Here is a 23,738-nt window from a genome sequence, read left to right as displayed (position 1 = left end):
ATGCACACGAAAGACTTTGTGAAATGCCTGTCAAGGATGAAATCACAGCAATAAAAGGTAGCTTCAACCAAAACGCTAACGACACGCCATCACCACTCATTAGCACTCAGCGGGCCCAACAGTCAGTGCAAAAGCCTTGTTGACCCATTTTGGCCACCGTATTTCGACTTTTGCATTCAGCCACGCCAAAGTGAGCTAAACAAGGCCGACCAAGTAGGCCAGCACAGCGGAGCCAAATCAGATTTGTTTGTGTCATTATGTCCCTTTCCATATGGAAACATCAGCCTGGGAACGATAATCGGTTCCGTGGTCCGGACATCCGAGGCCTTCGGGCAGGGTTGTCAAACTCATTTTTTGTCCCAAGCCGCATCGTAGTTATGATTTCCCCCGCGAGGGCCGTTAGAACGGCGAAACCGTATACATTTTTAATCACCGGATTATATTATTACCATTACGCAACAAGTTTCGAGATAACTTAGTTTTGAAATCAGATGACAAGGATAATGGCAAATGAAAAGTAAAACACAATATCTTCACGTTATTCTTTTTTATTATGAGAATCTGGAATTTTGGTCCAAATCAGGGAAGTTGGCAATTAATGTTTGCTTTTGGGGGCCTCGTAAGATGATCTGGCCCCCGTGTCTTGGCCCCGAATTAAAGTTCACGTTGAAAAAAAGCGACCAGATGTATTATAACTTCAATATTTAATAACTAAACCGATACTAAAGCTCAAGCTGTCGGCGCCATCGGCTGACGCATCCAAAAGGTTTTTCTGTTCCAGTTTTGGAAGTACTCTCTCTCGGGTCCCACGTCCGTGACCCGAGACCTCACAGGTGACCGAAGAAAGTCTTGTCGAAAGACGCTTTTATTGCCAAATGTCTATTTGATCTCGCCGCAGGGCGTCCCAACGCAATCGCATGATGACAGCCGCGTCAGTGCTCACTGTATGCAATTGTAGAGCTTCGCGTGATGAGAGGACTCCCTTGCGACTCCTCGTCCAAATCCTATCAAGCGTAACCTCGAGGTTCTCCTTGCTGTGCTCCGCTCGTGATGTCATCATGCACTGAGCGGCTTTTATGCCGGGCCTTAGGCAACTTAGCGAGTTGCGATGTTTGGCCAGAGGGTGTTTGAATTTTAATGTCACTCCTGTGTGACGTGAACTCACGTACGAATGCCATTTTTCTCCAACGCTCCGAACTCTGCTCGCAGGACGGCCGGCGAGACGGCAAAGCGGCGAACGACGAGGCCGCGGCCCGACCGAGTGCGGAGGAGGTGCAGAGCTTCCCTCGTCGGAGGATTTCATCAAGTCGATGTCGTTGTTGACAGCTTAGTCGTCTCCTGGTCCTCCTCCGCCAGGCCGCCGTCAACGCCTCTGGCGGCCGCCCTGAGGCGAGTCCGTCCGGTTCGTCCTCCTCGTCAAAGCCTGGTCGCGCGGCGTCGCCCATTCCGGAATCATCCTCCTCCGCGGCCGAGCGGCGTTCGGATCGGCCGGCCTCCGCCCGGGCCTCGGACCCTCTCAGGTGCCCCATCGAGGCCGGCAGAGAAACCGCCGTTGAGATCGTTAAAGGGAACGTCGGCCTGGGTCTCAGCATCGTTGGCGGATGTGACACTCTGCTGGTGAGAGTGAAAATTAATCATTGAGGTGTCACCTTTTTTTTTATTTTTTTTATTTAAAAAAAAAGGGTTCCTTTTTTTCTCTCTCCTTAATAACAGAGACTAACATCTGTCTGGGTTTAACGAGATCCAATTGCACTAAATTAGTGAGAGTATCTTCCGAATTTCATCCACTAGGGGTCAGTAATTATCCACGAGGTGAATGACGGAGGAGCAGCGCAGAGAGACGGTCGGCTGCAGGCTGGCGACCAGATATTTGAGGTACAGTCAACAATTATTTCTTGTACTTGAAAGTCAGCTAAGGTTTGAAAAAAATTCCCTTAACTGAAGTGAAATGCATCTTGCACAAATGTGACTTTTTTTTTTTTTTTTTGGTCCGGAATGAAGACTTCTAATTCCGGAATGTGAACGCGTTTTGTGCCGCATTAGTTCCCGGTGATCGTGTTTGAGTTTTGTAGGTGACGACGATCCAAACGCATTTCCCAGTCCCGCGTGGCTCCCGTCTCTTTGCTTCAGGTCAACGGGATCGACCTGAGGCAGGCCACTCACGACGAGGCCATCGGGGTGCTGAGACTCGCCGCCCAACGCGTGGGGCTGCGCGTCTTCCGCCCCCGGGCGGCCTACAGGGAGGAGGACCTCTGGGACGTCTTCGCTCTTGTCCTCAGGCCTCATCCTGTCAAAGGCGTGGGCTTCACCACTGTGGGTAAAAGGTGCGCCCGTCGGTTATCGCGCCGCCTCGCTGAACGAGCTCCGGTCAACGTATGCGATCGATCGTTAATTAGTCATTTACATTTTGATACACTTTCAATGGTGTTTCATTTCATCTTCCATTCTAATCTGAAATTTAGTTCATTCCATTTAATGTGCGTTGAGCATCAAAAACGATCGTACGTTTTTAGTTTGAAACGGCGGCTTGGAGATATTTGGACACGTTTTCTCGTCTGAAATAGTTTCTCACCTTTGACAGCGAGTTTATCGATCCCAGAAGGCAGGTGGAGGAAGTTTTCACGTTGATGCTTGCAGTTTGATGGATGAGGTTATGTTATTTTTTTTTTTTTTCTGGTTTATGAGTCGCCCGATTATGTCGCGTGTGATGTGATGAACGACGGCTGTGACCCGAGATCAGTATTGATAAAGCTGTCAAGGTGCGGAACGGATCCACGTCTTTCAACGTGGAGACAAACTTTCTACTCCTGCGCTCTCATCTTCCCGCATTCATCTTTCTTTGTACCATGAACAAAATATCAAATTCCGATGCAATTCATTCATTGTTCATTTTGGTTAAGAAGAATTAAGTTTGAATTGGACTATCTGTGGTAACATTTTAATGTACATATTTAAGGCAAAACGAGACAGATAATCTGTTCATACTGTTTTTAGGTCTCTACCTACCAGCCGACAGCAGCAAACGTTTGGTTGAGCTTATTTCTGACAAAGATGGCGTCGCCAATTACTACATCCAAAGGTCGACATTTGTGTTGGGTTTAGTTTAGACAAAAAAAGGGAAAAAAGTTGGAAACATTTCATTGTTTGTGTGCTATTAGTTTAAGAAACTAATGTGACTGGATCACATTTTAGGACCAATTTCATCCATCCATTTTCTAAGCTGCTTATCCTCACAAGGGAGTGATGGAGCCAATCCCAGTTGTCGACGAGCACGAGGCGGGGTACACGCTGAACTGGTCGCCAGCCAATCGCAGGGCACATTGAGACAAATAGTCGGACTCACAATCAGACCTAGGGGCAATTTTACACTGTCCGATTAATGTTGCGTGTTTTGGGGATGTGGGAGGAAACCGGAGTACCCGGAGAAAACCCACGCAGGCACGGGTAGAACATGCAAACTCCACACAGGCGGGTTCGGAATTGAACCCAGGACCTCAGAACCGCGAGGCTAACACACCGTGCCGCCCAAGACCCTTTTAAAGCCAGTTCGTTCGGATGCACTGCAGCATCTTGTAATAACCGTAGCGGCAGGAGATCCAGTTCTGCTGACAAGCAAAAAAAAAAAAAAAAGAAAAAAATTCACGATAAGTGTTGATTTTTTTTTTTTTTTTTTTTATGGTGCTTCATGTACATAAGTGTGTCGTGATGCAAATATAATAGCCAGCTTTCAGTATTCATTTTGTGCGCAAGTGACACAGTTCTGACCTCTGTTTTCCTCCAACAGTAATGACACCGGCATCTTTGTGTCAGATATCATCAAAGGAGGCGTCACGGATTTGGACGGCAGGCTGTTGCCAGGTGACCAGATTCTGTCAATCAACGGGGAGGACGTCCGCGGGGAATCGCAAGACCTTGCGGCGAGGCTTCTGCAGGTCAGGCGGGTTTTAAACTCGCGCACGTCGCGTCCTTACGACGGCGTCGTAACAATGCTGGCTTTGCGGATCGCTCGCTTTCGCGTAACAGAATTGCAGCGGCGTGTTCCACCTGGAGGTGGCTCGGTTCAAAGCGGGATTGCAGTACCCGGAACCGAACCAGGTAAACTGTTCATGATTCTGAACCAAGGTTCCGATTGGCTGCAGCGTTCGCATTACCCGCATGCATAATTTTAACAATGTTACTTTGTGAACGTAGGAGTACACAAAGTTGTGTTTTATCCAGAGCGAAGACTCGGACTGTTCCACCTTAGCACCCTCGAGCGGATCCAGTTCTTCTGTCGGCCAACAGAGGGAGACAGAATACAGAACAGATACCGGCAGTGAGTACGCTATTCCAACTTGACACAATCAATTATGATGATATCTTAAAAGAGAAGGAAGAATGAAAGTGTAGAAAGAAAAATCTGCTCACTTTCTGCTCCAGCAGCATTCGAGGACCAACCTGACTACAGAAAAGTTGTTCTTCAAAAGGTGAGTGGCTCTTTTAATTGATTCATATTTGCGAGCGCCCTCGAGTGTGCAAGAGAAGCTTAAGACCCATTTGGGGGTTAAGCGAGTACAAGACAGCAAATAGTGCGCTCGACCAAACGTGTGTGTGGCCTGATCGCAGGGCCCACGTGACTCCCTCGGCATCGCTTTAGCAGGAGGAGTGGGCAGTCCCCATGGCAACGTACCTCTTTTTATCGCAACCATGGATACCAGCGGATCAGCTGCCAAAACACAGCAATTAAAGGTGCGTGTGGGCAAAAATGATGTTGCGGGGGACAGACATCTGTCACCGTCCACTCACCTGCCAGCTTTGTTTCTCGCCAGAGGTGCTAATCGTGCATATTCATCAGACTATCGACCAATATTTCAAGCAACACTTGACTAGACGTGTGCTTTGCAGGGTTGCCAGTTTAAAGCCGGTGAAATGTCCTCGAAAAAGCGCGAGGGTGCATTTTTTTTTTTTTTTTTTGTGTACGCTGTGTCCCCCTGCAGCTAGGAGACAAGATCCTCAGTATCAACGGCGTCTCCGTGGAGGGAATGACTCACGTCCAGGCCGGAGTCTTGCTGAAGAACGCCATCGGCGCCGTCACCCTGCAGGTATTGCCAACGTTGACCGGCCCACGACATCAAAACGTCTCAAAGTCAGCGACCGGAGAGGCGCAGCGTTTTCACCCAGGATACAAGGAAAGAAGTCCGTAACTTTTGCATTTGCCCATGTGTGCTTTCTCCCCACATCCCATCAACATGCATTCATTGGAGAGTCCAAATTGCCCGTAGGTGTGATTGTGAGTGTGACTGTTGTCTGTCTCCCTGTGCCCTGCGACTGGCTGGCAACCGGTTCAGGGTGTGCCCCGCCTCCTGTCCGATGGAAGCCGGAATAGGCTGTGGCACTCCCGCAACCCGGAGTACGGGGTACCGAACCCCCTGATATGACCTGTTCGGTCAGAGTTTGGTCCGCATTGCCAGCAATAAGTCGGACTGGTTTCCGGCGAGAGTTGGACTCCGCCAAGGCTGCCCTTTGTCACCCATTTTGTTCATAACGTTCATGGACAGAATTTCTTGGAGCATCCGAGGCGTGGAGGGTGTCCGGTTTGGTGGCCTCAGCCCGGCATCTCTGCTCTTTGCAGATGATGTGGTTCTGTCGGCTTCATCAAGCCGTGATCTCCAGCTCTCACTGGAGCAAGTCGCAGCCGAGTGTGAGGCGGCTGGGATGAGAATCGGCACCTCCAAATCCGAGACTGTGGTCCTCAGTCGGAAAAGTGTGCCCTCTCCTGGTGGGAGACGAGATCCTTCCCCAAGTGGAGGAGTTCAAGTATCTTGGGGTCTTGTTCACGGGTGAGGGAAGAATGGAGCGGGAGATCGACAGACGGATCGGTGCGGCGTCTGCAGTGATGCGGACTTTGTACCGGTCCGTTGTGGTTAAAGAGGGAGCTAAGTCAATTTACCACTCGATCTACATTCCTAACCTCACCAATGGGCACGAGCTGTGGGTCGTGACCGAAAGAACAAGATCCCGGATACAAGCGGACGAAACGAGTTTCCTCCTCTGGGCTCTCCCTTAGAGAACGGGTGAGAAGCTCGGTCGTCCGGGACGGGCTCGGGGTCGATCCGCTGCTCCTCCGCATTGAGAGGAGCCAGATGAGGTGGCTGGGGCATCTGATACGGACGCCTCCCTGGTGAGGTGGTCTGGGCATGTCCCACCGGAAAGAGACCACGGGGACGACCCAGGACACGCTGGAGAGACTATGTCACTCGGCTGGCTTGGGAACGCCTCGGGATCCTTCCGGAAGAGCCGGAAGAAGTGGCTGGGGAAAGGGAAGTCCGCGTATCCCCGCTGAAGCTACTTGGACCGATGTTACGTCCAAATTCAAGAATTGTTGATCGGACAGAGGAATTGCGGCTGTCAATAGGTGACTGCCGTCAACAAGATCTAATCCATTTACACCCTGTTTGTCATCTCTCTGCTCGCCCGCATCTGACGGCTTTTTGGCAATCCAGCACGGCCCGTCTCTCCTTTTGCGGGCCGAGGTGCTCAGACCTCAGAAAGTATTTGCGTGTTTTGTGCAGGAGGCAGCCGGACGCGGCCCTCGTGATGTCACGGCCGTACGCCAGTCGCCGTCGGGCCGGCAAAGCGTTCACAGCAACCTCTGGTGGGAAGCAAAGTTCCGTAGTCGTCGTGACCAGAGACGCTGTCCAGAGCTTAAGGAAACAGAAAGTGAACAACGTGATTTTACATTTTCTGCCCGCAGCACTCGGATGTACAAGACCGTCAGTCTGGATCGAGACTCTTCGGGTTTGGGCTTCAGCATCGTGGGAGGCTTCGGGAGCCCGCACGGCGACCTTCCCATTTACATCAAAACCATCTTTAACAAGGTCAGACACAATCCACACACCGGAAACACTTGAGTCATTGTTGTTTTTTTTAACTAATAGCAACATTTGGGACTGAAACGTTGCTTTTATTTGGCTCTGTCGGAAAAATATTGTCGTCATACCTTCGAGTAAACACTCTGATCTTGTTCGTGCGCAAGCAAAGCCCAAAGCTGTAACAATGTTAAAGATCGGCGGGACGTCCCGGCGGCTCGATGTCCCCCGACCGTCATTTGAGCCGTTTTACACGAAATGATGTTTGTGCACTTTGTAACGATCGTGCTCCGCAGGGGGCGGCCATCGAGGACGGGAGGCTGAAACGGGGCGATCAGATCATCGCGGTGAACGGCCAGTGTCTGGAGGGCGTGACCCACGCCGAAGCCGTCGACCTCCTGAAGAAGACCAAAGGGACGGTAATTCTGACCGTCCTCTCGTGAGATTGAAAGCTTATCCATCGCTTATTGATCGCTTATGGCGAATTATTATGGATGAGCTAGCTCTGCAATTTCCGGGTATTTTCAAATTTATGCTGCAATCTAAACTTAAAATTGCAAAAATGTTCCACCTTCCACTGTCAACTCTTTTTGTGGAAAAAGCAAGTCGGATTAATTCAGAACAAAACAATATTCAAGCAATCATCGATGTAGCAAGGAGCCCAATTACAGGATGGCCAAGATCGCGAATGTTATTTGCATAAATTTGAAATATGCCAAGTGCTTTTGCCAATGTTTTCTATGGCATCACAGTGTAAAGACAGTTGTGTGATACGAATATGTTACGTATTATTGAACGAGGGTTAATCAGCAACACTCGCACCTCCCATGTTTCGCAGCGAGAGTGTGAATATGGTCCTAATGCTAATTTTCTTTTATTCCATTTTATTGTGCATTACTTAGCAACCGTGCCCCTGTTGAGCGATTTGTTTTTTTTTTTTGTAATAACTATTCATATTCTTGTTTTCCGTCACTTCTGGTAGTTCATGAATGTCATAGGCAGACTGTTGTGCAACATCCAAATATTCTGTAAGTGATCTTATGAAATGATGATCTGTTAGTCGAGGATGCGTCGCACACGTTTGTGCAGTTGTTAAATGGCAGCGATGAACATTGTTTTTGCCTTCTCAAGATTAAATTTGCATTCAAACATATCGTTTGTTTTTTTTTTTTGTTACCTCAAAGTGAAATCTGTAAATAACACTTATGCTCAATATTCTTCAAAGTAGGTGGACAGGTTAAAGGTTAGGTTCAAGTTCTCACTTTGTTGTGTCCTCACTTGACTTGACTTCAATGCATTCACGAACAGCCCCACTGCTAGCAGAAATTGTCGCACCCCCCCCCCTTAACGACTTCCTCACACACATGCTGCCTTCTGCGGCCTCGAATACGCTCCAAGCTCTCAAAACCGAATCGGCGCCACGGGTCATCGGCTCACTGCGCCGTCGAGGACACCTGCCCCCCCCCCCACACATCGGAAATGCCGTCAAACCTGACATTAAAATGAATTTTTTAAAAAAGAACATATATAGCCCAAAAAAAAAAAACCCTATTTCTTTTCGCTAAATATGCTTATTTTCTCTTAGTCGTTCATTATTTTTGTAATTTTGAAATTGTAGCCAATTCTCTGTGGCACCTTTTGAAATCTTTTTAAATTAAAGTCCAATAGAATATTATTAAGGTTTAGGGTTAATGCCTTGCTCAAAAGTACCACAACCACAGTCACTCCCTAATTGTTGGACAGGGACTCTAACCAGAATCCAAGTCCTTACAGAAGATCTAGTGCCACACTTCAATAGGGGTCAAACGTGCCCCCCCCCATCCCCCAAGGAAACAAAACTCTTTTGATTAAAACAATTGACAGAACTTGTTTCCAAAAGGTTTGATTGGACCGTACCGGGCCTCTACAGCAGGGGTGCCCAGACTTTTTTACCCCAAGATCTACTTTTGTGGCTTGGCGGGTGACGATGATGCTCCCAAACCATTTTTAAGTTATGTTGCCTCCTATATTTAAAATACAGACTTGACTTTTTGTGCACTTTATTGTTGATTTATGTATTGCTTTCATCCTGGATCAGGCTGCGCCAAGGTGGAATTTTAAAAATGACACACCATCTCATCCTGCACTTTCTACTTTGGCTTCAGACCAGCCACTTCCCACTCGGAATAGAGAAAATCTCGTCCAGTTTCAGCACTTTTCCTTCGCTTATTCACGTACTCCGACAGTCATTGCATTTTAAAACGACAGCATTTCTTTTTTTAACTTTCTCCATTAATATGGAAAGTAAACATAAGCAGCATGTTCAGCTGGTCTTTGCTCTACGTTGCCCAGACTGTGTGGTGGACGCTGTCATTATTAAACACATTGATGGGCTGCGTAAGTACTGTAACATTTGTAATGATGACTGTACGTATTTAAGAGCGGTGAGGTGGGGTGATGAAAGGTAAACTAGCGGATCAGCGGTCGTTGTTCGAGAAAGTTCCGTGTGCTGCCTAAAAGAAACCAGTGGCTTCTTCTTTTCATTTTTTTACCATACGTATGTGAATTGTGCCATTGGATGCAACAACCAGTCATTCCTCACTCATTACATTTGCATAAGATGATTATTTTTTTGACGGCATCAGTGGTGCACAATTGCTCACGCGCGCAGTTTAGAGGGAACGTTGCCGACGTCTTTTTTTTTTTTTTTTTTGGCACGCCGTCCCGCGATCGATCGTGATCGACGCATTGAGCACCCCTGCTGTACAGGGTCAGTATCAACTGACCCTTGACCCCAGGGGGGACAAACTCTACCAAACAAAAGAACCCCCCCCCCCCCCGTTTTACTGTTCTTTGAAGGCCTTTAAAGCATCGGGCATATGAAGGCAACTCCGAATTGAACACTTTGAACAGATGTTCGCCACAACAAGTACGAGAAGCAAAAGAAAGAATCGAGGACGCGGGTGGGCTGTTTTTTTTTTTTTTTTGGTTTTTATTTTTTAATTGCACCGAGCTTCGCAACGTAATTACCGGAGTCGCCGGCGACAACTCGACACGCAATCCGTTTGCACGCAAATGTCTCATTTAGAAAGTAGGAAGCAGCGAGGGAGATCCCGTCGGCAGCTCTCGGCACTCATCAACGCCATCTGCTCGCCTCGGCGCTTTTATTGAACGGCGGCCACGACGGTCCGCTTCATCCCTCTCCACGTGAACAATCGACGATGAAAAGCCTTTTAAAGGGAGCGAATGCCAACATGCTTTACGCGTTTAACTGCGGTTATTATTTGCTGCATTCGAGCGACTTTCGAGGCCCAAATTGGGAAAGAATGTCTGAAGTATCGCATGCACTTTTGATTATGTTCTCTCATGTCCACCCAAATCTTTCTTCTCGATCATTAGGCGGCTATTTACGACTTATCGAGCAGCACCAGATTGATTGAATGCCTTTTAAGCCCCTCGGCTCTTCCTCCCCCCTCGCCCCCGTCACGATGCTGTGGGTTTTCCCCCCTCCCTGCCACTAAATCCGTTCTCAAAAGAGCTCACTTGACATGCAGCGAGGCACTCGTGATCTTCGCTCAGGAATTCGCGCGAGCTCGGCCGAGCGACTGCGGGCTCGCGTGACTGTCACGTGGCATCGGTGCCGAGCAGCGCGGGGGGGGGGGGGACAAGAGGAGGCCAAAATGTTCTTGTGCAACCAAATAGTGGAAATAGTGTACACTCATCGGGAAGAACATACTTTTTGGGGGCACAATAATGACAAATAATCATGAAATGAAAACCTCTCTCACGGCGTCAATCAGAACCGAAGGGAGATTTTTGTACAAAGCTCATGATTAGGGATTATATTTTTTTATTTTTATGGTGTCTTGGGGTTTACGAGAATGGGAATCCACAGGGAAACGAGCCTCTTTGTCACACGCGTCGTAAAACATCATTTGAGGCCCAGGATTATTACAGAAAGAAAATCCACACATGATCGTCTCTAACGAGTTTACTGGATTCAAAAGTATTCAGATTTTTTTTTTTTAGTTTTATTACTATTAAGAAAAATCTATGATCAAATGTTATTGTGATATAGAAGCATCCATCCATTTTATTATCTGCTTATCCTCACAAGGGTCGCAGGGAATGCTGTAGCCGCCTGATGTGGAAGCAGAAGTCATGAAATAATGTTTTGAATCTCGGTTTTGCGTCTACAACTTAAAAAAAAAAAAGTATCAAGTGACAAAATGGGTGAACTTGTGAATAAACACCTTTTTCTAGTCTGTATCCAAATGAATATGGGGTACATGCAGCACGGCGGATCAGCTGGTAAAGCGTTGGCCTCACAGTTCTGAGGTCCCCGGTTCAATCCCCGACCCGCCTGTGTGGAGTTTGCATGTTCTCCCCGTGCCTGGGTGGCTTTTCTTCTGGCGGGCACTCCGGTTTCCTCCCACATCCCGAAAACCTGCAACATTCATTGGACGCTCTAAATTGCCCCTACAAGTGTCGTTGTGAGTGCATCTTTTGTCTGTCTCCGTGTGCCCTGCGATTGGCCGGCGACCAGTTCAGGGTGTACCCCGCCTGTTGCTAAGTCGGCTGGACTGGTTCCAGCTCACCCGTGACCCCGAAGTGGGTTATATAATGCACAAGACATATGCATTATTTTGTTAAATTTCTCGAAGGTTTTGTTTTTGAGGGGCCCCCGCGACCCTTGTGAGGATAAGGGGCAAGGAAAATGGCTAGATAGATGGGTTCCTTAAAGAAAAGTACAAGATCTAAAGGGAAAGTGTCTTGGGGATTACGAGAAAGGGAATCCACAGAGAAGCCAGCCTCTTTGTCACGACATAACTTGAGGCGCAGGATTATTATAGAGAAAAAAATCCACACATGATCATCTCTGACGAGTTTACTGGATTCAAAAGAATTCAGATTTTTATTTAGTTTTATTACTATTAAGAAGGATAAATGATCAAATTTTATTGTGATATGTAAGCAGAAGTCATGAAATTATGTTTTAAATCGCGGTTCTACAGATGCAGCGTTAAAAAAAAAAAAAAAAGTATCAAGTGACAAAATCGGTGAACTTGTAAATAAACCTCTCTTCCTAGTCTGTATTCCAATGAATATGTGGTACATACTGCACCATATAATATAATGTACAAACTAGTCAGGGTTTGTTTTTGTTTTTACACGTTTCCTGCATGTGCTGTCGTCAGAGGAATGATGTGCTTTGGCCACCAGAGGGCAGTGTACGTGTTCTTTTGGCGGAAATTGGATCGGCACTCAATGCTCTCGTTTGCTGCTCTGCCTCAGGACCCAGACGAGCAATGCGGTACCTGCGGCTATATTTCTTGTTCTATTAATACGCACTACCTCATATTACTCATTGAGGTAGGCGTTATCAATGACGCACCTGAAATGTTTATTTATAGTCCAGTCAGTTGAAGACAGCACATTTGCAACTTTAGGCAAAGAATTTGGTGCGCTATTCAGCCAGCGTTGCGAAAACTACTCACACTCTGTTCTAAAGTACAGGAAGACGATGGTAACAACAGAAGAACTGCTTCAGCTTCTCAAATAAAAGTCCACTTGGACAGACTTCTGAAATTGACAAAATTAGAACCCCTCAAAGAATTACATTGTTTTTTTTAGCTACCATTTTGCTAGTAATGTAAAAGGATGCCATTGGCCGAGGCTTTCATGCTATCACGAAAAGGGTTTAATAAATTAGCTCATGTTGACAATTAGATCAATGAAACCTGTAGAGTATCGGTATTTTTATTTTTTTCAAATCAACTTTTGAACAGTAGATGGCGCATGCATTTTTTTTCTTTTGTGTCATCGTCCACAAAGTTTGATAAAAAAAGTTATGAGCCTGATTTGATCATGTAACAGTGCAGATGTTTGTTTTCAAGTATTGAGAACAAAAGCCACAGGTTGTCGGAAAATACTACTACTCAGGTACGCTGAAAAGAACTACATAACTCCATTAAGGAAGTATTTGTATTTTGTTACTTGCCACCATTGAGACTCCATTGGCCTCACAGTTCTGAGGTCCCGGGTTCGATCCCAGACCCGCCTGTGTGGAGTTTGCATGTTCTCCCCGTGCCCGTGTGGGGTTTTTTCCGGGCAGGCGCTTGGGTTTCCTCCCACATCCCATAAACATGCGACATTAATTGGACACTCCGAATTGCCCCAAGGTGTGATCGTGAGTACGACTGTGCCCTGCGATTGGCTGGCGACCAGTTCAGGGTCTGCCCCGCCTCCTGCCCGTTGACAGCTGGGATAGGCTCCGGCACTCCCCGCGACCCTTGTGGGGATAAGCGGCTAAGAAAATGGATGGATGCCACCGCTGAGAATGGGAAAGAGACCCAACGACCACCTTTCAACACCCAGAAAAAACAATGATGACGACAATTTGTATTTTGATGTGAACCCAGTGACAATTTATTAAAACACATGGTTTGGGCTTTCTTAAAAAAAAAAAAAAAAATGTCAACATGTTTAAGGCCGCGATCTAGACGACAGACTGCGATTTGTCAAACCTCCGGTCGTCCTCGGAGTACCGCCGGAAGGTTTCCCCCAGCAACGGCTCCAAGGCCTCGGCCGAGCGGTACGACCGGGCTCGCACCGCGCAGGCGATGGCTCCGCCCACCATGGCCACCACCAGCACCGCCGCCACGATGGCGATTGTGATGATCTCGGACAGCGTGTAGGCGCGAACTGCGGCGAAAGAGTAACCGTCACCGTGTCGTCCCGTGCGCTGCGGGCGTGCATCTGTGCGTATCCCACCTGGCCACTGGACCTCGTAGGTGTAGCCCAAGTTTTCCGGGGCGGGCACAAACATCTCTGCGTTGGTGACGGGAGGCCAAAAAGGAACCATGTTGAACTGGCGGTTGTGTCCAATTGGAGCGTTCTCCTCAGGGTACACGATCTCCCCTGCAAAAACAAGCAAACAAACGAAAAAATATGTATTGTTTCTCCCAAATAGTGTCACAGTTGAGCTGGAGCCGATGGTGCGGAACGGCCGGGCCTCGTCACCAGCCAATCACGGGGCACAAAGTTCGTAATCAGACCTGCGGACAATCTAGTCCTCGGTTCAACTGGCTCGGAAAGTTCGATGAAGCCAAAGTACAGAAACATTCACAATAAATCCACTTATTTCATTCAATTTTAACGGAAAAAAAAAACCCAAAACTATTTCCACTGAGCAAATTTAGTAGGAAAAAGCAGATAAATGAATGCGAGAAATCGACGACCCTTGAAAATGTCAACACTCAGTGGTCCAGATTAAAGAAAGCAGCGGGCCGTACCTGGCCCCCCAGGCCATACGTTTCACCCACGCCGGACGGAATCTCACCTGGTCGGTGCCGGCTGAGCCACTCGTCGAAAATGGCGTCGGTGAAGGTGTGCAACAGGACGAATATGGGGTCGTTAGGGGAGAGGTGGGTCTGCCCGCCGGTCCCGTTGAGGAAGAGGTGGGCCAGGTTGTGGAGGCTGCGGATCACCGGATCGTAGCGGCCCTGGGGAGCGCTGTAGCCTAACGGAAAATATGACAAATGAAAAAGACCGGAAAGGGACTTCCCGAAGGCACTTCAATGTTATTGTGTCGGGAAAGCTCCAAAAGTGTTTTTTGTTGGGTTCAAAGGGTTGGTTCCGCTGCGAGTGTTCTGATTGTGCGCCTGGATTGATTAAACGCGCAGGCTATCAACGGGACGAAGTTACTCACCATGTGATCGTAAAATCAGGCCGAGTGCGATTGCATTCAAAATATGCAAGAGATGCAGCAATCCTTTCATTGTCGTACATCGCTAAAATGTCTTTGTTCACTTCCGTTATGCCCTCGGATATCAGGCTTGCTGACACCTTCTTAGCTGAATTGAAGACTTTTGCCTGCGGTGTGAATGCGAGTACAAACGGCTGTCAGTCTACGTGCAAGTGCCGACGCGTCTTCTCAAACGTTTGTGGGGTTCGGTTTTGACTTCCTGTATTTCGTGTTTCAAACTTGCCATCTTTCGGTCCGCTGTTAAAGACGCCAGAGTCAAAGTCAACGTCAACTGAACCTGAGCGGAAAATAGCATCCAGAATCCACCGAGTGTGGTGTTGTCAGTTTGGTCTGGACCTGAAAACCAAGGTCGGATTGACTCTTATCACATGTACAGTAAGTACACGTAGGAATGTGTATCAATCTTCGGAGGATTGTGTCATATGCCTTTGATCCACTGAGTCTATCGCGTTGAGTCTCGGTGGAATTTTGTTGGGGGTTTAAAGGTCCAGGGCGACCCCGTGGAAGAGAATTTTGTTTTTGTTCTTTTTTATAACTGGTGTCTTGTGTTACTTTTACACTCGGCAAAAGCAAAAACCCTTTCATTTTTTTAATCAGACGTTTGTGGACGGAAGACGTTTCATGTATTTGAAAGTCTTTTGGACTTCGCTCAGACGTCGGATGGGAAGAACGGCTGCGGTGCGTCGGCGCCCACCTTCAATGGAGTTCCTGAAGCTCTCGGAGGAGGTGGAGTAGTAAGGGGGCGTGTCAAAGGTGTTGAGCTGCAGGCAGTCCAGCACGTCCTGCGGCTCGGGCAGCCTCTGCACCATGGGCCGCGCCACGTTGCCCGCCGGGTTCCTCCGGATGGGGCCGCTCTCCGTGCCTGCCGGCGGGAGGACACGAGATTGGCGTCGGCGCGAAGCGAAAAGGGATGACGGCCGTCTCGCTGGAAGCAATGATTGCGTTCAAGGATTTCGAGAAAGGGAGGCACTCGAGCTGCGGTTCAGATCCAGGTCAGTTGTCCCCACGGAGATGGAGATGGGGAGGAAGGGGTTGTGATGAGTTATGTTGTATTATTCAGCAACTCTCGCTTTCTATGTGGGAGTCTCCACCGGTTTGATCATTCTTTCACATGACAGCGTGGTAATTGTTCACTAAATTTCAACAACAGTGAGTGGGAGCTCTGTGAAGTCTCTTTACAAGAATGACCTCCTTCTTGTTTTCCTTTTTTTCCTCCGTTCACCCCCCCCCCCCCACACACACACACACACACACCCTCCATCTCTCCCTCTCACAGGCGCGCACACACACGGGTGCAATCAGTCGGCAACATAACAAAGTTGTCGGCGACGACTCTCCCAGATCAAAGTCAGCCAGAATCCGTCTCCGACAGGCACATGCAGCGATGAGACAAGGCCCCGGAACCCGTCTGAGGAGGAATCGCTCGTTGACGCAGGAAACTCGCGAGCCTGTCGTGACTCTCCGAAGAGATTAACCCGGGGGTGTCGCTCGCACCTCGCCCTCTCACATTTTTGTCCACCGGCCTCCAAATCCCCCGTTTTCTCGTATTGGACGGAAAGAACCAATTCTGGTCGGAATTACTGCAGAATACAAGGTTAGCTTTTTGAAACTGGAAGCCTGGCCTTGATTTGGGGGTTTTTTTTTTTATTTTTTTTTTTCAATCCGGTGCCATCGAGAGGCAAGTTCCAATCCGTGCAAATCTGATCACCCTAAATCTGATTTCGTTCCGTGTCTCACACAATCGCCCTCATTCTAGTCTGTAATACCGCAAACTATTCCTAATGACCGCTTGCAAAGAAAGCGTGATACGATGGGCAGTAACTGATTACATTCAAGCACCTCGAGGGGCATCGCGGTAGGAAGGTGGTCATTCATCCGGATTATGGGAATCCACAAATTTTGAACAAAAGAAACTGGACTGCTTCTTTTACCTTTAGTCAGAAACTAACTGTACTGTATTGTCCAAGGACTTCTTTCCCTGGAGTCCAATAATTAAGCACTTTTGGTACATGAGTAAAATGTAGGTCACAGATGATTTCACGGTTCACGCAATCGACTTTTGGTGCAACCGTCTGTGGATCAGTTTCCTCTCGGTACGTCTGAGCGTGAACGCAAATTGACTTGTGTCTCGCCTTCAACCTTCCAGTTGAGCCATTGACCAATCCAGATGGCAGTTTGTCCTTCGCCTGCGGTCAACCGGGATAGCTCGGCTCCATCGTCCCTTGCGACCCTGAACACGATAAGCACCCAAAATCGGATGGTAAAAGGGAAACAGTACCAGCAGGGGGATTGAAATTGTTGTTTCCTTTGCAGTGGGTCTTGGGCTCTCACCCTTGGAGACCGCGCAAGGAGATCGGTCATTCGGAAGAGACGCCACGGCAAGAGATTTTTTTGGATTTCAGATGCTTCTTGGACACGGCGCTGGGGAGGAGTTCTGGGCAAGTCCCAATGGGACGAGAGCTCGGGTAGTATTCGTCCACGCTCGAGGGACCTGAGTACACCTCTGCGTCCTGGCGGTGGAACTAAAGGAGGAGGCTGCAGATGAGAAAGTCTGGGCGCTCCTGCTTACCCTGCTGCTCCTACGACCCGGATAAAAAGTTGGAGAATGATCTATCTTTGTAAGTTTGGCTTCCAGGGACAACTGACTTGGGATTTGAGCTGAAAACTTCGGGAAACCCTGATGTAGAATCGTTTCACAAATTGAGTTTCTGACAGACTGGAGCAATTGTGAGCAATTTCAAACACAGCGCAGGAGCGAGGGGGGGAATATTTATAGCAGCTGGTGTCGTACACGCTCTATTTATGAGGTGGATGCCCTCATTTTTCTTGCATCAACGCAACTCCCTTACCGACGAGCCAGCGACGGTTCCTTACTGTTGCAGACGGTGCCGAAAGTGTCGTAGTCCTCCACGCTCTCGCAGATCACCCTCCACTGGGAGAAGACCGAGTTGGGGCTGATGGAGTTCACGTCGAAGGAGCTCCTGGCTCCCAAGAGGTCGTCCGTGCAAATGTCGCAGTCGCTGCCCCCGATGGCGAAGTTCCAGTAGGGCAGGGCGAAGGACGCGTCGCCCAGCATATCCTACGCCGCGTACGGAAAATGTAGAAAATGTAGACCAGGTTAGGAGCTAATTATTTCATGGCTTTCTTTGTCTTTTGTAATCTATGCTCACTGCCCGCATGATTAGGTTGACCAACACGTTCCCCAAAAAACTGTAAAACCTCTACAAAGGTAGCAAGGTTCAAGGTTTCTATTTACACTGTAGTAGCTACAATAATTTGATAACATGTTTATAATTGCGATTTAAGTTTGCTGATGTGCTTTTTTTCTCAGTAAGAAACATTTTGCTCGTCTCTGGCCGAACGTTTACATTATCGCTGCAAAGGCGCAATTGCTGCTCATGAGAGCAATGTCGGGGTATCGGGGCACGCGTCGTCCTCTTATTTATTTCAGTTTTCTCCTCGTGCATCGTGTCGTCCCGTAATCGACCCACTTGCATGTCTCTTTCCAGCTGCAGCAGATGAAAGCGGTGCCAGGTGACGAAACCGGGGCCCTCGTGGGAAAAGTCAACCCCTCCGAAGCTGGCCTGGCCCGGGCCCAGGAAGGTTTTGCTGACCGAGTAGTAGTGGCTCCACACAAAGTAGTTGTAAATGGTGACGTTCTCGAACTGAGGCGTGTTGCCGTCCGGACCAAGTATCTCCTGGTACCTAAAAAAAGGACAACGGCAGCAGGAGGGAAAATGTTTGCATGTGTGTGTTTATTTTGAGCACATTTCGTTTCATGTCAAAGAGCACCCAGTGAGTTGAAGTATACTTGTGTGCAAAAAAAAAAAAAAAAAGGCTGGCAGATAAAAATATGCAAACAAAAAATAAAGCACCTATAGAAACAACAAAAGCGAACGGAAACCCAATAACTGGAAATAAATCGCTCACGTTCAAAAAATAAATTAGATAGATAGATAGATGGATAGATGGATAGATGGATAGATGGATAGATAGATATATGGATAGATAGATAGATAGATAGATAGATAGATAGATAGATAGATAGATAGATAGATAGATAGATAGATAGATAGATAGATAGATAGATAGATAGAGATAGATAGATAGATAGATAGATATAGATAGATAGATAGATAGATAGATAGACAGACAAGGTTTGAAATAGGAATTCGATACATTGTTTGTCATTGTGACTCTGTGTGACCTGCGATTGGCTGGCAACTCGTTCAGGGTGTAGTTAACTTCCCGCCTCCTGCCCTTTGGCAGCTGGGATAGGCTCCAGCACTCCCCGCGACCCGTGTGAGGATAAGCGGCAAAGAAAATGGATGGCTATATATGTGTGTGTGTGTGTGTGTGTGTGCGTCTTCCTACCATTCTAGCCTCCGTTCCATTCCCAATATTGCAACATATTTCATCATATTCATACACTACTGGCCTAAGGTAAGATGTAATCTTATATATAATATACTGCATGCAATACACTTTATCTACTAACTCTATTTATACATAATAACACAGAATGTTCTATTAGACTCTACTGTATAGAATTATACTTGACTATAAAATAAATAATTCTGTTCGCTAATTATCAACAATAAACAATATCTGAATGCAATGGGCTGTTCCATAACAGCAACCTGTTCGTGTAATTAATAAAGTTCTCAATGTACACTAGAACACCACAGTTGCCGATAGTAAGCATTGCTCCAATCTCTTCCGTGCACTCGTCCAAACTAATATTTCTTTTCCCTTTTCATTTCGAAACGGTCTGGGCTTGGACGTTGTCGAAGGTCCGTATTCAGTCTGTTCCTGATCTTGAGCCCCCGCAGAAAATAAAGACGCACACAAAAGCTTTTCACTGTTGTCCTTGTCGAAGAACTTGGACTTTGTGGTGCCCCCCCCCCCCCCCCCCCCCCCCGGCAACCCACTTGGATATTTTCTTTATGACTTGAACGGCCCTTATTACGGGTTTGCCTTCGCCCCGTCGATTTTCGAAAATGCATTTTAAGTCCCCACAGCGGCCGCCGATGGGACCTCGAGTGTTAAAAGCCTTTGTGGGTGTTGCAAGAAGTCACTTTTGACAAGGAGGTCAAAAGGTCGTGGCACTTCAGCCGAGAACAGCTTCAAATATTTATGCGCTGTTGCTCCCAAAATTATTCTACCTGCGGCTTTTACTGGGAAAAAAAATCTTTTTCCCAAGACCAAAACTGATGACTTCATAAAAAAAAAAAAAAAAAAAAAACGGGTGTCAATACCGTCTTGTACAGATGACGAGGTCGGGGTGGATCGTCCTCTTCGCTTGGTCCAGAGCGCTGATGAATGCTTGCTTGTCTGCGGCGCTCATTTGCATTAAATTTCTCCGCACTGTCCGACGAGTGTTCATGGAGGACAGAGGGGAAAAGAAGAGAAATTATTTCATATTGCATATATCTTGTTTTCCCATGAAATAACGAGCGAGTGTGGCACTGGAACTTATCCAATTTCACTTAATTGGTGTGAAAAGGATTCATTTCCAATAAATAACATCGTTTTTCTACTATCTACGCCAGCGACAGGCAGATCAATGACAAGTTCTTTCGCCGGATGGAGGAAGTCTTTAAACTCCACCAGAAACATCAGCTTTACAGATGCCACGCCGTGTGTGTTGTGGCTAAGAATGCGTCGTAAGAGGCTCTCGGATGCCGCAGTAAAAAGATTTATAGAAAAATGCAGAGGACGTGACTTCAAATATTTGGGGTCAACAATACAGAGCGAAGGAAGTGAAGAACCAGGTACAAGCGGGGTGGAACAGTTGGTGGAAGGTGTCTGGTGTTCTATGTGACAGAAGAGTCTCCGCTAGGATGAAGGGCAAAATTTATAAAACAGTGGTGAGGCCGGCCATGATGGACGGATTAGAGACGGCGGACAGGAAGCAGAACTGGAGGTGGCAGAAATGACGATGTTGAGGTTCTCGTTCGGAGTGACCAGGTTGGATAGGATCAGAAATGAGTTCATGAGGGATAGCCACAGTTGGATGTTTTGGAGACAAGGTTAGAGAGAGAGAGCAGACTTCGATGGTTTGAAGATGTTCAGAGGCGAGAGAGGGAGGAAGTTGGTAGGAGGACGGTAAGGATGGAGCTACCAGGGAAGAGAGAGAAAGAGGAAAACCAAAGAAAAGGTTGATGGATGTTGTGAGGGAGGACACGAGGACAGTTGGGGGTTAGAGAGGAGGATGCACGAGATAGGCTTGGATGGAAAAAGATGACACGCTGTGGTGACCCCTAACGGGACAAGCCGGAAGAAAAGGAAGAAGAAGAAGTAGTGGAGGATGCACCCAGTGATGAATTGGAGCGGTGTCTGTTTTACTGGAAGCATGCAAGATGTCGGCCGTTCTCTTACCAACGGAGATCCTCTGGTCACAGTTTGGTCCGCTCAGTCCATGTCGACACCGTCCACAGTTGTAGCCGCTGAAATTCCCGTTACACTGACAAGTGCGGTTGAAGAAACGCAGAGGCCACCTCTCTCGGTCGTCGCGCCCCGCGTACGGGTACTGGGGGCCGTGGCGCCGCTGGTCGGCGGCGATGGACACGCACTGACCCCGGCCCGTGGCGGAGCCGCACTCGTCCCCCGCCCGGCCCGACGGGGAGGGGCAGCACTGGCCGCCGCGAAGCCCCTCGGGGCTGACGCACTCCCGAGGGAACTGGGCCAGGGTCGCCGCGACGCACAACGTCGCCACGAGGGCCCCGGCTCGCCAAATTCTTGCCGCGCAAAAACAGGGTCAGAGAAAAGAGATTCGGCATGTCACAAGGGGGGGCCAACAATGGAGGGGTGGGGGGTGGTAATGGGGGGGGGGGGCGATGTTGGGAAAGGGACCGCGACGAGGACGGGGCCGACCTCAGCCGAGGTTAAACTCTTGACACGATTGCAAAAGCTTTTGTCGTCAGCAGTCTTCCCAAGAGCAAGGCAGTAGGGTAGATTAGATATAGATAGATAGATAGATAGATAGATAGATAGATAGATAGATAGATAGATAGATAGATAGATAGATAGATAGATAGATAGATAGATAGATAGATAGATAGATAGATAGATAGATAGATAGATAGATAGATAGATAGATAGATAGATAGATAGATAGATAAGGTTTGAAATAGGAATTAGATACATTTCTGGACCACTTTTGGAAGCAAAAGGGTTGTATCTCAAATCACCTTTCCCTACTGAAATGAATGGAAATGCAATTAATCTGTTCCTGCCCCCACCCATATATATATATACACACACACAAAGAGAGAGAGAAACAGACAGACAGACAGATTGATAGCAGCTGGCCGAAACATAAACAATAAGCCCAAATCCATAAAATGAGGTCAATGGACGGTGATGTAAGACGACCGAGTTTCCCATTTATTTTGCAATAAGTGTCTTGACTGAGATTGTTCATTTTAACCATATTTGCACTGAAAAAAACTCGATAGGATCTTGTCTGGCTTTTTGTGTATTCCTGGTCGAAGACACAACAGGCCGTACCTTCAAAAGCATTTTTGAAGGACAGCCGGAATTTGTGCCGCAACTGAAATAACTTGAAGACACTCAACCTTCATTTAAGTTCCACGCGGGTAATTTCTCCGGCAAAAGATTATTTTCTCCCTCCTGAAACTTCTCACTGCGGGCGGTATATGCCGGTATTCATAATTCAAGGAGTAATGAGCTTCCAACTCTCACAAGCTCAGAAGCGCTTGGCGAGCTTGGAAATTATGATTTTTTTTTTCTTTTTATCCCCATGAACTTTGATAAGAAATGAGCTCTTTTCTTTTCTTTTCTTTTCTTTTCTTACATACATTGGGAGAAACAATTCAGGTCAATAATGAAAGCCATAGACAAGTGAATAATGTATTTCCAATGAAGTCAAATATATAGGTCTGATTTTTTGTGTGTGTGTGTGTTTTTTTCTCCTTACCTGTGAGCGTGCATCTTGCTGCTTTTGGTGCGAACGACTGCAGTCCCCAAAGAATTAGTTCATCATGCTTCTTTGTCTTAAATAGCTCAGGAGCGCATGACTAAACCTTATTGGAGCAAGTATTAGCTGCAACCCCCCCTGGTCTCACACACACACACACACGCACACACACGCACACACACACACACAATCACGCATGCACACGCTCACAAAGCGAGATGATCAGAAAAATGGATCCACATTGTAGAAAAATGATTTTAACTGTAGCAGACTGAGTAGCCCCTTAAACAATTAGATCATTTGCAACAATGATGTCCGTTATGTCTTCTTGTCAATTAAACGAGAAAATAGATAATCATTTTTTTTTCCATTTACCTTGTTTGATGGCAATATAAGTTCAAGTTATGAACTTCATAAAGCAGTATGTTTGACTTCGCTTGTGATGAATGCAGGCTCACTTTCTGTCAAGCTCGAGCTACTTTGACACGTTCAACATTTTAACCGCGCCGCACACTGCTGACATTTATGAAAAGAATGTCGTTAAAAGACAAGAAAAAAAAATTTTGATTAGATTTACAGCATTAATTAGCATTAGCATTAATTATATGACTGAAGTATGCTCGTTATAATTTAATAAATAGCTCTTACCAAAAGAGAAAAACTAAAGCATGCTTTCGGGTAAGTAGTGTGGAAGTGTAAATAATTACATGCATATATATAGTTGAGAAAATAAGTATTTGAACATGCTGCTATATTGCAGGTTCTCCCACTTAGAAAACGTGGAGGGGTCTGAAATTTTCATCAGAGGTGGTCAGATGAGCTCAAAATGGAACTTTTTCGTCATAATTCCACGAACTACTTTTGGAGGAATACGAATGACGAGTTCCATCCCAAGAACACCATCCCTACTGTGAAGCATGGGGGTGGTAGCATCATGCTTTGGGGGTGTTTTCTGCACATGGGACAGGGCGACCGCACTGTATTAAGGAGAGGATGACCGCGGCCATCTATTGTGAGATTTGGGGGAAAAAACCTCTTTCCCTCAGTCAGAGCAGTGAAGTTGGGTCGTGGCTGAGTCTTTCGACATGACAATGACCCGAAACACACAGCCAGGAAAACCGAGGAGTGGCCCCGTGAGAAGCATATCAAGGTTCTGGCGTGGCCTTGCCAGTCTCCAGACCTAAACCCAATAGAAAATCTG

At 47.2% G+C, this 23,738-nt stretch overlaps 2 protein-coding genes across 3 annotated transcripts in view; one reads left to right on the top strand and one right to left on the bottom strand.

Moving 5' to 3' along the window:
• The window catches only part of si:dkey-92j12.5 (multiple PDZ domain protein), a 52,955-nt gene extending 44,993 nt beyond the window's left edge, over positions 1 to 7,962 (top strand). Inside the window, exons 31-43 of one of the 2 annotated variants that reach the window (XM_061831131.1) lie at positions 1,210 to 1,272; positions 1,357 to 1,617; positions 1,792 to 1,875; positions 2,131 to 2,324; positions 3,785 to 3,932; positions 4,024 to 4,095; positions 4,192 to 4,315; positions 4,420 to 4,466; positions 4,606 to 4,728; positions 4,977 to 5,081; positions 6,552 to 6,646; positions 6,734 to 6,857; positions 7,145 to 7,962. In XM_061831131.1, coding sequence (XP_061687115.1) covers positions 1,210 to 1,272; positions 1,357 to 1,617; positions 1,792 to 1,875; positions 2,131 to 2,324; positions 3,785 to 3,932; positions 4,024 to 4,095; positions 4,192 to 4,315; positions 4,420 to 4,466; positions 4,606 to 4,728; positions 4,977 to 5,081; positions 6,552 to 6,646; positions 6,734 to 6,857; positions 7,145 to 7,291 — 1,587 coding nt within the window. In that variant the 3' untranslated portion in view covers positions 7,292 to 7,962. The remainder of the gene's footprint in view (positions 1 to 1,209; positions 1,273 to 1,356; positions 1,618 to 1,791; positions 1,876 to 2,130; positions 2,325 to 3,784; positions 3,933 to 4,023; positions 4,096 to 4,191; positions 4,316 to 4,419; positions 4,467 to 4,605; positions 4,729 to 4,976; positions 5,082 to 6,551; positions 6,647 to 6,733; positions 6,858 to 7,144) is intronic. The other variant, XM_061831130.1, reaches the window with a different exon arrangement.
• Positions 7,963 to 13,326: 5,364 nt separating this feature from the next.
• tyrp1b (tyrosinase-related protein 1b) lies at positions 13,327 to 22,569 on the bottom strand. The gene is made up of 9 exons (XM_061829818.1): positions 22,538 to 22,569; positions 20,977 to 21,335; positions 19,854 to 19,962; positions 18,087 to 18,300; positions 17,470 to 17,674; positions 15,290 to 15,457; positions 14,170 to 14,349; positions 13,602 to 13,748; positions 13,327 to 13,532 (listed from the first exon to the last, which is right to left on the bottom strand). The coding sequence occupies exons 1-9, from the start codon at positions 22,549 to 22,551 to the stop codon at positions 13,327 to 13,329; spliced, it is 1,602 nt and encodes a 533-aa protein (XP_061685802.1). The 5' UTR covers positions 22,552 to 22,569.
• Between the last annotated feature and the right edge of the window lie 1,169 nt (positions 22,570 to 23,738).

This window comes from Syngnathoides biaculeatus, chromosome 9 (assembly GCF_019802595.1).
Source record: "Syngnathoides biaculeatus isolate LvHL_M chromosome 9, ASM1980259v1, whole genome shotgun sequence".
Taxonomy (NCBI): Eukaryota; Metazoa; Chordata; class Actinopteri; order Syngnathiformes; family Syngnathidae; genus Syngnathoides; species Syngnathoides biaculeatus.
Note: the sequence above shows the minus strand (reverse complement) of the source record. Positions and strands in the feature narration are given on the sequence as shown.